The following is a 12,989-nucleotide window of genomic DNA, read 5'->3' as shown; positions in this document are numbered from 1 at the left end:
AAAAAAAAAAAAAAATTTTAAAGGTGGATGTCGCCTGAAGAATAACACCCAAATGACTTCCGACCTTGACACATTTGTACAGGCACATACACTCAAACGTGCACATATGCACCTGCAAACACACGTTACATACATACGTGTGCATGCACACACAGCCTATAAGGCAAGACAGTAGGCTAAAAACTCAGGTTGGATTTTTTTGGTTGTTGTTTCTTATATAACTTTGGAGCCTGTATTGAAACTCACTCTGTAGACCAGGCTGGCCTCGAAATCACAGAGATCTGCCTGCTTCTGCCTCTTGAATGCTGGGATTAAAGACATGTGCCACCACAGCCTGGCATCAGGTTGGAGTTTTATGTCACAGTCTTGAATATGTTTCTTGTGGGTGCTCAGGATATAAACCAAGGACTTAACACCTGCTAAGTGCTCAACAACTAAACATACCCTCTATGTTACATGGTTTGTTACGTTTTTCATTTCTTTATCTTCTGGATAGGCTTATATATCCTAGGTTGGCCTTAAATTCACTATAAAACTTAGAGTGACTTTAAGCTGATTCTATTGCCTCCACGTACTCGGCTATTCTGTGTCTCGGTATTCAAGCAGAATTCCTTCTTTTGAATCCCGTTTCTGCACATAATGACCTTACTTAATTGAATGAGACTCTCACAGTGTTGAGAGTTGTCATAGTTAGGGTTTCTGTTGCTATGATAAAACATCATGACCAAAAGCAACTTGGGGAGGAAGGGGTTTATGGTTTATTGAAATAAATACTTACAGTTCAGAGTAACAGTCCGTCATTGAGGGAGTTCAGGGCAGGAATCTGGAGGTAGTAACTGAAGCAAAAGTCATATAAAATTATATTTACTGGCTTGATCACTCTGGCTTGCTCGGCTTTCTTTTTTTTTAATTAATTAATTTGTTTGTTTGTTTTACGTCCCCACTGCAGCCTCCCCTCCCTCATCTCTTCCCACTCCCTCCTCCCACCTTCCCTCTACCATCCCCCAATCTACCCCTCCTGTGTTTGCTCAAAAAGGGGCATCAGCAAAGCATGACATACTGCTATAAGATGAAGCACCTCCCCTGTATTCAACATGAGGAAGGCAAGAACCCAGACCCACCTGCCCAGGGATGCCACCACCCGCAATGGCCTGGCCCTCCCAAATCAATCATTAGTTAGGAAAATATCCTGGGGCTGGAGTAATGGCTTAACAGATGAGAGAACTAACTGCTTTTTACCAGAGACTCAATCCCAGCCCCCACATAGCAGTTCACAACTGTCTGTAGCTCCAGTTCCAGGAGATCCTCACACACACATGCAGGTAAAACACCAATACACGTAAAATAAAAATAAATCATCTTAAAAAAAAAAGAAAAGAAAATACCCTTCAGGCTTGCCTACAGCCCAATATTATTGAGGTATTTTCTCAATTGAGGTTCGCTCCTCTCAGATGACTCTAACTTGTGTCAAGTTGACATAAGACTTGCCAGCATAAGGGCCATCTTTAAGTACACTGAACTAACTGTAAATGTTACTGCAGCCACAATCACATCACCACCAACAAGTGGGCATCATAGCCTGCCCAGGTTGACATATAAAATGAACCATTTCATGTAGAAAAGGCTCCACAAAGCTGGATGGTGATGGTGCACGCCTTTAATTCCAGCACTTGGGAGGCAATGACAGGCAGATCTCTGAGTTCAAGGCCAGCCTGGTCTACAGAGTGAGTTCTAGAATAGACTCCAAAACTAGAGAAACCCTGTCTTGAAAAAAAAAAAAAAAAGGCTCCAGGATTCTCATGTAGCTATGAGCTTAAGTACTTTCACAAAAATATTTACAATATGCCTATTGTGGATCAAGCATTGTGTGTGCCTATGGGTATAGCAAAGAAAAAGTGCTTATATATTCCAATTCAGTATGTCCAAATAGAATTCATGGTAAACACTGAGTGGTCTTTAACAAGCTATGTTAGGTGCAATTATACATGCCTATAATCCCAGGTCTTGGAAGAATGGAGGCAAAAGGATCAGGCGTTCAAGGCTAGCCTAACCTACATAACAGCTTCCAAGAAAGCCTGGGCTACATGTGAGTCCTCAGCAGTGTGCTCACAGTCAGTTTATTAGAAAGTGTAAACATTAGACTTAGGATGGACTGGAGAGAAGACTCGGGATGAGAACATCAAGTGCTCTTGGAGAGAACCAGGTTCAGTTCCCAGCTCATATTGGCTCATAGCTATCATTTACTGGAATTATAGGTGCCATTTTCTGACCTCCATGGATTCTGGAGCACATATGTGATACACTTAAATAGTCATACAAACATACACATAAATAAATAAAAATATTTTCTTAAAAGGATAGACCTAAAGCCAGCAGGATGGTTCAGTGGTTAAGGTGCTTGCTACCAAGTCTGACAGCCTGAGTCTCCACATTCATACCGTGGCATGCACATACCCCTCAGCTGCAAACACATGTAAAGAAATACAGTTTAAAAAAAAAAAGCCCTAAACATTTCTCAACTTCATCTACCAATCTCTTTTTACTACCTGCAACCTATTCCTCTCACTTCTTACAGACCACAGCAGCTTCAGATGCTTTTATCTGCAGCCGGGCGTTGGTGGCGCACACCTTTAATCCCAGCACTTGGGAGGCAGAGGCAGGCGGATCTCTGTGAGTTCGAGACCAGCCTGGTCTACAAGAGCTGGACAGCAACCAAAAGCTACGGAGAAACCTTGTCTCAAAAAATCACAACTATATAAATAAATAAATAAAATAAAATATATTAGCCCTGTCACTATGGGGTGGTCCTAAATCTAATCACTGTTAGAGTATTGTCTAAAACCTTTTAAATGGATTTTTGCTGCTCTTAGGTTTAAAACCAGACATTTCCACCGAGCTCCCCAGGCTCTGCATATTCTACCTTCTGTTTTCATTTTATGTCTCACTGTAGCCACATTGGCCGTTTCCGTTTCCTCGTCAGTCACAGGCACCCTTCTACCACAGGCACCGTGAGCACTGGTGCTGTGACCTGAAACTCATATTTTCATCCCATCCCGTTCTCTCCCTGATCTGAGAGCAGTCATCACTCTCATGAAGCTTCCTTTGGCCACAGTGATCATTTTACTGCTGTAAATGTTACTGTGTAACTTGTGTCTCCTCTTTTTGGCTTCCCTCTCAGAAAAGTGCCTGAAGCATGACAGGGACTCAGCTAATGCTGTTAAATACGTCACAACAGTGAATACAAGTGCTGAGCGTCAAGGCAGAAGTCAGCTACCCTCCTCCAGAATTTTCAGGCATCTGGGTGTCACATAAAGCTCCAGAGTGAGGATCAGGCCCAATACTGCTGTTGATTTTCTGTGTGTTCTTAAACAGTGGCTTCTGAGGATGTCTGAGCCTCAGTTCTTCATCTATAACTGGACAGTGTTAGGTCAGTACCCCAAGGGTTAATTAAGTTAGTGAGACACAGGCAGAGCATGTGAAACACTTCTAGCAGCTTTGTCTGGATGACTTACTGTCCTTTTTTAGATCAGTTCCTAAATTTTTCCCCTGGGATTCAGTCCCCAACTCTTGCACTCACTGGCCATGTGCCTAAGGGAGAATTCCATACCTGCCATTGCCTACCTTAGAGATAAAATGTATTTTAAATGTTTTTAAAGATTCTAAATAAATATAGTTACATCCAGAAGGCATCCTTGTAAAAATCCCTCGTTTTCTAATGAGCAACAGTAGGAATGAGGTTGCTGTGCCTGCTCTTTGCATTGGTAGTCTTCTAAGATAGAATGTAATGGAAATAGTATCATTTTCCTGGATGGCTATATAATTTGCCCGTGATTGCCTAAAACACGTGGTAATGAATGGCAATAAATGTCATGATGGTAGGGTGTTAAAGTATGGAAGACTGAAGTAGAGATAGTCAAAGCCTATCCCTGATTCCTGTGTTGCTTATTTTTCCATTACTGTGAGACAGTCCCTGAAATGAAAAGAACAGCTTTCTTCTGACTCAGTTGCAGAGGTTAGTCCATGGTGGGCTGGCCCAGTTGCAGAGGTTAGTCCATGGTGGGCTGGCCCAGTTGCTCCTGGGACTGTGGCAAAAATGCAGAGTGGAGGAGGCGAAGTGAGAAATAACAGAGCTGGGTCCCAGGATCCCTTTCCAGGACATGTCTACAATGTCCTAACCTCCTTCCACTAGGCCCTGCCTCCTGAAGTGTTCTCTTCCTTTTACTAGCAAAACTAATCATGAGCCAAGCCTTTAACACCCAGACCATTTGAGGGACATACAAACTATGATAATCTCGCCCGTCATTCTTTTTTTTTTTTTCTTATGTGATTCCATAGCCACTTTAGAAGCCTTGGTGTTTGCCTCCAGACCTTCCTTGGCTGAAAAATAGAATGTTTATAGGGCCTGTCAGTACTACATTTAACAAGAACTGCAAGGCAATACAGTGATAGCAAATACTTATAATCTCAGAGGAAGATGCAGAAGAATAGTGAGTTAAGGCTAGCCTGACCAACACAATGAAGCCCTGTGTCAAAAGAATGCCAGGACAGGCTGGAGAGATGACTCAGAACTTAAGAGCAGAGCTGGCTGCTCTTCCAGAGGTCCTGAGTTCAATTCCCAGCAACCACATGGTGGCTCACAACCATCTGTAATGAGCTCTGGTGCCCTCTTCTGGCTTACAGGCCTACATGGAGGCAGAATGTTGTATACATAAGAAATGAATCTTTTAAAAAAAAATGCAAGTACAGAGTGTAGTGTACAAAGTACAGACTTTGCATAGCATATATAAGGCCTTAGTACAATCCTCAGCACCACAAGAACACAAAGGCTGTAAAGCCTTGAACCCCAGTCCTTGTGTATAGAGCAGCATGGTCACAAAGTGTTGCCTTCATGTTGTAAGTCTACTTTTTTCCTTTTTTTTTTTTTTTTTTTTTTTTTTTTTAGGGGTGAGGCTTTTCAAGACAGGGTTTCTCTGTGTGGCTCTGACTGTCCGGGAACTAGCTCTGTAGACCAGACTGGCCTCAAACTTACAGAGATTCACGTGCCTCTGCCTCCTGAGTGCTGGGATTACAGGCGTTCCCCACCACCACCTGGCTTGACTGTAAGTTTATTTAAATGGAAAAATTAAAGTAATTATTTTCTCTTTCAGCTAAAAAGAAAGAATTTACTGACAATGTAAACAGAGCTTTTGAACAAGGTATTTCATTGCTTTTTAAAATGTCCTATTACATTTACGTAATGTGCGTGTGTGTGTGCTTGTGTCAGTGTCATGCATGAAAAGATCAGTGGACACCTTTCAAGGGCCACTTCTTTTCTACCATGTGGTCTCTGGGAATTAGACTCAAGCTGTCGGGTTCATCAACAAGAGCCTTTACCCACTGGCCTGTCTCATTGGACCTTTTAAGCTTGACTTATTAATTTTTTTTTCTTCACTTAATTTTTTTTCTTATTTGGCTGGAGAAATGACTCAGAGGTTAAGAGCATAAACTGCTCTTCCAGAGGTCCTGAGTTCAATTCCCAGCAACCTCAAGGTGGCTCACAGCCATCTGTAATAAGATCTAGTGCCCTCTTCTGGCCTGCAGGCAAACATGCAGATAGAGCATTGTATACATAATAAATAATTTTTTTTAATATATTATTTATGTGTGCAAGTGTTTTGCCTGTATATGTGTATGTGTGCTACGTATGTGCCTGGTGCTTTGGGTTCCCGGGTACTAGGAATTAAATCTAGGTCCTCTGCAAGAGTAACAAAGTGCTATTAACCACTGACCCATCTCTCTAACCCTTTCACTTTATTAAATGTAAAACAATGTTTATAAGATAGAAACATCGAGGCTTTCTCTCAGGGTTAGAGAGTCCCTTTCCTTCAACACATGTTCAGTAACTGCACATTTCTAATAAATTCATATCTTTTACAAAATAGAAAACTTGGGTAGCAATGAGGAAGAGGGTGATTTGGAAACAACAAAAGATTACGGAGAAGGGGAAATCCAAAACTTTGGGCCAGCATGCACATAGGGGTTTAGGATTTTTTTACCTTTGTTTTATTTTTATCTTATGTGTATTGGTGTTTTGCCTGCATGTATGTCTGTGTGATCTTGGAGTTAAAACAGTTGTCAGCTGCCACATTGGTGCTGGGAATTAAACCCAGATCAGTGAGTGCTCTAAACATCTCACCAGCCCCGTTTGTTTGTTTGTTTGTTTTTGAGACAATATTTCTCTCGATAACCCTGGCTGACTTGGAACTCTCTAAGTAGACCAAGCTGGCCTCAACTCAAGACCAAGCTGCTCTTCCTCCTGAGTGCTCGGATTAAAGGCATATATGCCCACATTTGGCTTGATGGGGCCCTAACAATGGTCTGATATGAGAGATCACCTACAGTTTGCTTCTGTGTAACTTACTATCCTCTGAGCCAGTGGTTCTCACCCTTCCTAGTGCCACAGCCCTTTAATACAGTTCCTCATGTGGTTGTTACTCTGTCCGTAAGTTTTTTCTCCTTTTCTTTTTTTTTATTCTTTTGTTGTTGTTGTTTTGGTTGCTGGTTTTTCTTTTTCTTTTTTTCGATTTTATTTATTTATTATATATAGTGTTTTGCATGCATAAATGTTTGCAGGCCAGAAGAGGGCACCAGATCTCATTACAGAAGATTGTGAGCTACCATGTGGTTGCTGGGATTTGACTTCAGGTCCTCTGGAAGAGCAGCTGGTGCACTTAAGGGCTGAGCCATCTCTTCAGCCCCGATTGCTGGTTTTTCTAGACAGGGTTTCTCTGTGGCTTTGGAGCCTGTCCTGGAACTAGCTCTGTAAACCAGGCTGGTCTCGAACTCACAGAGATCCGCCTGCCTCTGCCTCCCGAGTGCTGGGATTAAAGGCGTGCGCCACCACCGCCCGGCTCTCCTGTCTTTCTATTGGCCGTTCCATCAGGTGTTTTAGGCAGGCAAAGTAACACAGCTTCTCAGAGTTAAACAAATGCAACATGAAGGAATGCAACTCATCTTTGCATCATTAAACAAACATTCCACAGCATAAATGAATGTAAGACATCTTAAAATAATATTCCACAACAATCTTCCATATTTTCTATACACTAGTTTATCATTTTTTTAATTAATTATGTTCTCCAAGGCTGTCAGCTGGCTTCAGTGGACTGCAAATGCCTTCATGCTGAAGGGATCACCATCTCCCCAGCCCTGTTATTTTTTAATGATTAATTTATTATTGTTTTTAATATTTACTATTCCCAGGGTTGACTACAAAAGATCTTCATTTAGGGCACATTATACTGTGTTGCATTTGTCTAAGTTGGGATTTCTAAACCTTACTGACATTTCTGAGTGAAATAATATTTTTGCTGGGGGAGGCTAAGATCTTTCCCAGTCTCTGGCTTACTGAGCAGGTCTCACTTCTATTTCCCTGGTTATGGCAGACAAAAATATCCCTAGGTTTTGGCAAATGTTGCTATAGGGTGCACTCACCCTCAGGTGAAGCTATCAACCTTTGGACTCTTTGGTCTGGCTGCCTGAAATGCCATAGTTGTTTTTATTGTTGCCTGATATCATTGTCTCTTGTTTATTTCAGGTGATTTTGAAAAAGCCAAGGAAATTCTAACAAAGATGAAATACTTTTCAAACATCGAAGAAAAGATCCAGTTGAGCAAGAATCCCCTCTAGCTGCTAATTTAAAGTTATAAAAGATAAACTTTCTGTATTTCTTTTCTGGCTTCTGCTAATTGGAAATAGGCATGGGGTCTGTGGCATAGCTCAGGGTAGATCACTTGTCTAGCATATGGAAAGCCCTGGATTTTGTCCCCATTGCTACAGAAAGTGAGAGGAAAGAGGCAATGTGAATAGATAGAGTTTAGCCATTTTTTATCATTTCAATTTAGTGTATGGCTCAGATACTAATGGCTGGCAAAGTGCATAGTACCTGTCAGAGCATGGGTGCTCAATTACTCATCAGGTGTGTGATACAGCGTGCACCCAACCTAGGCCAGTGGTGAAGCTGATAGCTCTCTACGGTCTATCCTCTGACCCAGAGAAACGCCATCTTCAAGGGTTCAACTGTGCCTGCTTGGAGAAGGTCACCACAGCTCAGGTTGTTAGCTGTTGACATCCCCTAGTATCCAGCTATTCCTCCCAGCCAGTTGCATGCAGGAAGGGAGCAATGAGGGAGTCATCATCCATGTTAGGTGCTGACCTTCCTATGCCCTGCTCCAGGCTCTCCCATGATCTGTAACTTTGGCTTAATGGACTCTAGGGTTCTGTTGTAACTGCTGAGCTCTGCCATCATAGCACAAGCCGCCAGGTGGTCAAGGAGGAGCTCAAACTATTACAGAGAGAGTATTTGTGAAACAGAGAGTAGGCAAAGGTTACCAGTGGGTTTCCTACCCTCTGCTTGATAGCTACAACTTCACTCTGCAGAACCAAGTCATTTATTGGGGTTTCCTAGGGTTATGGGCATTTCTCCAACAACCGGGAAGCCTTACCCAACCGGGTTAAGGGCTTCTACCTTTAGCTACATAGGTTGAGCCTCTGCTCTAGTCTTCTGGCATGCATATAGACCATACATACATACATACACACACACAGACACTCTAGCCCCCCCCACCCGGCCACCTGCAGCATTGTTGGGTTCACCTGAGCAGAAACAAGAGTCTTGTATGCATGAGTACTTGTGTGTGTGTGTGTGTGTGTGTGTGTGTGTGTGTGTGTGTGTGTAACATCAGTCAGCCCAATTGGACTGATTGTTTGCAAGGGGTCACTACTGAACTCCCAAGATGGTGATTAGCTTGGACAGTCACTCTGGCTCCCCATGTGCATTTACAGTCATACACTTGGATACTCATCCATGTACCACACACATATACCATACAGACATACACATACAAATCATCCATGTACCACACACGTACATATACCATACACACACATACAAATCATACATGTACCAAGCACGTACACCATACAGACACACACATACCATACATACACATACAAATCATACATGTACCACACACATATACCATACAAACATACACATACAAATCATACATGTACCACACACATATACCATACAGACATACACATACAAATCATGGCTGAACCAGGTCTGCAGAAGCAAGCCAACTATAATGCAGCAGCTTGACCTGTCTAAAAATGTGAATTTATGACACTCCTGATAGAGGTTTACTCAATGTAGCACAAATTCTATTTTTTTAACTACAGCGCACATGTGGAAGTAGCACAAATTCTAATTGGTCTTAATAATAAAATCTCAGAGTCAGCTATCACAGGATAGAACTGAAGGATCAGAGAAGCAGAACAGCCAGCCACTAGAGTTCTAACCTCTACTAATATTAGCTCAGACTGAAGGGGAAATCATCTCTATGAATCTTCAGACTGAATCACTCCTGTCTCCACCTCCCTAGTGCTGGGATTAAAGGCGTGAGGCACCACTGCTGGCTCTGTTTCTCTTTTAGACTGTATCAATTTCAATAGCCCAGGGTGGCCTTGAACTCCCAGAGATCCATCTGCCTCTGCCTCCCCAGTGCTGTGACTGAAGGTGTGCACCACTGCCCGGCCTCTATGACTAACGAGTGGTTTAGCTTTGCACTCTGATCTTCAGGCAAATTTATTAGATTACAAACAAAATGTCAGTACAACTCAACAGGATTTACATCAGCTGTGTGACCTGGAGATCTTTGGGTCTATCAGTACTGTTTCAACCTGCCCCACAGTTTTCCAAACTGATCAGTTACTTGTCTGAACAAACCAAGAGTCCTTTAAGCAAATAATTAACATGCAAGCAAATGTGCTACCTAGGTTGAGTGCTTCTGTAACAGTAGATATGAGAGGGGTTAAAATACTTGAGAAGCTGATTCTCAGTTGAAACCAAACCAGTCTGTCCACAAAAAGAATTCAGATGAACACTGACAGCTCTGCAGGGCATGAAAGAAATCTGCACTTCCACCCCGTTATCTGGAAAGGCCGCTCCGTCTGATTTGGGACACAAACTAGAAAGCTGTTGTTTCTGAAACTGTGCTTCTAAGATCCCACTCTGCTTTCTGTTGTTGTAAGAAAACAACACCATAAAAAAACGCAATGTGGAAAGGAAAGGGTTTGAGGAAAATCAGAGCAAGAAGCCCGGGGTGGGAGCTGAAGCAAAGACTGAAGGAACATCGATTACTGGCTTGATTTTCATGGCTTTCTCAACCTTTTTCTTACACAACTCAGGCCCACTTGCCTAACGGTGTCATTGCCCACCGTCTGCTGGGCCCTCCCACATCAATCATTAATTAATCAAGAGACTTAGTACATACTTGCCTGCTGGAGCAACTCAATTGAAGTGTCCTCTTCCCAGCTTGTGTCGTTAACAAAAAAAAAAAAAAAAAACGAATCAACACAATTGGCACATAAATACTTCACAATTAGACCATAACTTTTTTTTTGGGGGGGGGGGTGTTCGAGACAGGGTTTCTCTGTGGTTTTGGAGCCTGTCCTGGAACTAGCTCTTGTAGACCAGGCTGGTCTCGAACTCACAGAGATCCGCCTGCCTCTGCCTCCCAAGTGCTGGGATTAAAGGCGTGTGCCACTACCGCCTGGCTTTCTTGAGTTCTTTGTACATTTTGGAGATCAGAATTCTGTCAGACTTGGGGTTGGTGAAGATCTTTTCCCGTTCTGTTGGCTGCTGTTTTGTTTTGTTGACTGTGTTCTTTGCCTTACAGAAGCTTCTCAGTTTCAGATCAGGATTTAGACTCAACGGGTGTTGTTGGGAACAGTGTGTTAAAACAGAAAAGGCATGTTCATTCCTTTAATAATGTAGCAGGTCAGGATGCAGGAGATCATAACTCTTTAGATGACTTCTTAAGCAAAGACTATCTTCAAGGCTTTGAGGTTGGAGCTCTAAGGTGCCCCTATTTTCTAAGTAGTCATAGTACTCTGTCAATAGAGTCCTTTTTGGTCATCTCACTAGAGACATTCCCAGAAGCTTGAGTGACTGTGTTAGTTCTCAGAATCATGAAAAAACAAAGTGAGGAAAGTCATAATAGCCGGTACTAATAGTCACTTGCCAATTTAACTGATTTCACAGGAGCCAGGTGGTCATGGCAGTGGTGCATGCCTATAATCTCAACACTAGGGAGGCAGAAGCAGGTGGATCTCCAAGTCCAAGGCCAGCCTGGACTATAAAGTGAGTTGCAGCACAGCCAGAGCTACATAGAGAAACCCCGTCTTGAAAAAAAAAAAAGGTTGCCGGGCGGTGGTGGAGCAGGCCTTTAATCTCAGCACTTGGGAGGCAGAGGCAGGAGGATCTCTGTGAGTTCGAGACCAGCCTGGTCTACAAGAGCTAGTTCCAGGACAGGCTCCAAAACCACAGAGAAACCCTGTCTCGAAAAACAAAAAAAAAAACAAAAAAAAAACAAACAAACAAAAAAAACTCAAGCTAGACATCAAACTACCAAATAATCCAATTAAAAAATGGGGCACAGATCTAAACAAAATTCTCAACAGAGGAAGCTCAAATGGCCAAAAGACACTTAAGGAAATGCTAAACGTCCTTAGCCATCAGGGAAATACAAATCAAAACAACCGAGTACCATCTTATTTATTTATTTATTTATTTATTTATTAAAAATCTCCACCTCCTCCCATTTCCCTCCTCCTCCCCCTCACTCTCCAGTCCTAAGAGAAGTCAGGGTGTCCTGTCCTGTGGGAAGTCCAAGCCCCCCCCATCCAGGTCTAGGAAGGTGTGCATCCAAACAGACTAGGCTCCCAAAAAGCCAGTACATGCAGTAGAATCAAAATCTGGTGTCATTATCATTGGCTTCTCAGTCCACCCTCATTGTCCGGTTTGATCACATGCTCGTTCAGACCCAGTCCAGTTGACCTTGGTGAGCTCCCATTAGATCAGTCCCACGATCTCTGTGGGTGGACGCACCCCTCACAGTCCTGACTTCCTTGCTCATGTTTTCCCTCCCTCCTTCTGCTCTTCATCTGGGCCTTGGGAGCTCAGTCCAGTGCTCCAATGTGGGTCTCTGTCTCTATCTCCATCCCTCGCCAGATGAAGGTTCTACAGTGATATGCAAGATATTCATCAGTGTGGCTATGGGAGAAGGCCAGTTCAGGTACCCTCTCCTCTGCTGCCCACGGACCTAGCTGGGGACATCCCCTTGGACACCTGGAGCAGGGGGTGGGGGTGGGTTGGGGGGAAGGGGAGATGGGGAGAGAGAAGGGAGAAGGGGAGGATTGGGGAGAGCTTGGGGAAATGGGATAATTGAGATGGAAGAAGGGTGGATATGGGAGCAGGGAAGAAGATAACTAAGGGAGCCATTTTAGGGTTGGCAACAGTCTTGACCAAGTACCATTTTACACCTATCAGAATGACTAAGGTCAAAAACACTGATGACAGCTTATACTGGAGAGGATGTAGAGTAAGGGGAACACTCCTCCATTGCTGGTGGGAGTACAAACTTTTACAGCCATTTTGGACATCTGTATGGCGATTTCTCAGAAAATTGGAAATCAGTCTACCTCAAGACCCAGAAATACCACTTTTGGGCATATACCTAAAGAAGGCAAACTCACACCACGAGGACATTTGCTCAACTATGTTCATAGCAGCACTATTTATAATAGCCAGAACTTGGAAACAACCTTCAACCAAAGAATGGGTAAAGAAAATGTACATTTACACAATGGAGTACTGCTCAGTGGTAAACAAAGAATGGCATCTTGAAATTTGCAGGCAAACAGATGGAATTTAAAAAAAAAATCCTGAGTGAGGTAACCCAGACCAAGAAATACGAACATGATATGTACTTGCTCATTTGTGGATATTAGACATAAAGCAAAGGACAACCAGCCTACAGTCCACGACCCCAAATAAAACTAGGTAACAAGGAGAACCCTAAGGGAGACATACATGGATCTCCCGGGAAAAGGAAACAGACAAGATCTGAGAAAATTGGGCAAGTGGGGTGAGGGGCAGAGAAAAG

The 12,989-nt window shown here is 43.0% G+C and overlaps 1 protein-coding gene across 4 annotated transcripts in view; it reads left to right on the top strand.

The window, feature by feature from the left end:
* Nucleotides 1–8,903, top strand: part of Hscb (HscB mitochondrial iron-sulfur cluster cochaperone) — a 15,038-nt gene extending 6,135 nt beyond the window's left edge. For 2 of the 4 annotated variants that reach the window (XM_026787415.1, XM_005344212.3), the window contains 2 exons: nt 5,148–5,195; nt 7,577–7,705. In XM_026787415.1, the coding sequence (XP_026643216.1) occupies nt 5,148–5,195; nt 7,577–7,668 (140 nt within the window). In that variant the 3' untranslated portion in view covers nt 7,669–7,705. Of the gene's footprint in view, nt 1–5,147; nt 5,196–7,576 lie in introns of all 4 variants that reach the window. The other 2 variants (XR_003378367.1, XM_026787413.1) reach the window with 2 other exon arrangements.
* The last annotated feature ends 4,086 nt before the right edge of the window (nt 8,904–12,989 follow it).

The sequence above is a fragment of the Microtus ochrogaster genome, chromosome 2 (assembly GCF_000317375.1).
Source record: "Microtus ochrogaster isolate Prairie Vole_2 chromosome 2, MicOch1.0, whole genome shotgun sequence".
NCBI classification, from domain to species: Eukaryota; Metazoa; Chordata; class Mammalia; order Rodentia; family Cricetidae; genus Microtus; species Microtus ochrogaster.
The sequence above is the reverse complement of the archived record's forward strand: the minus strand, read 5'-3'. Positions and strand labels throughout refer to the sequence as shown.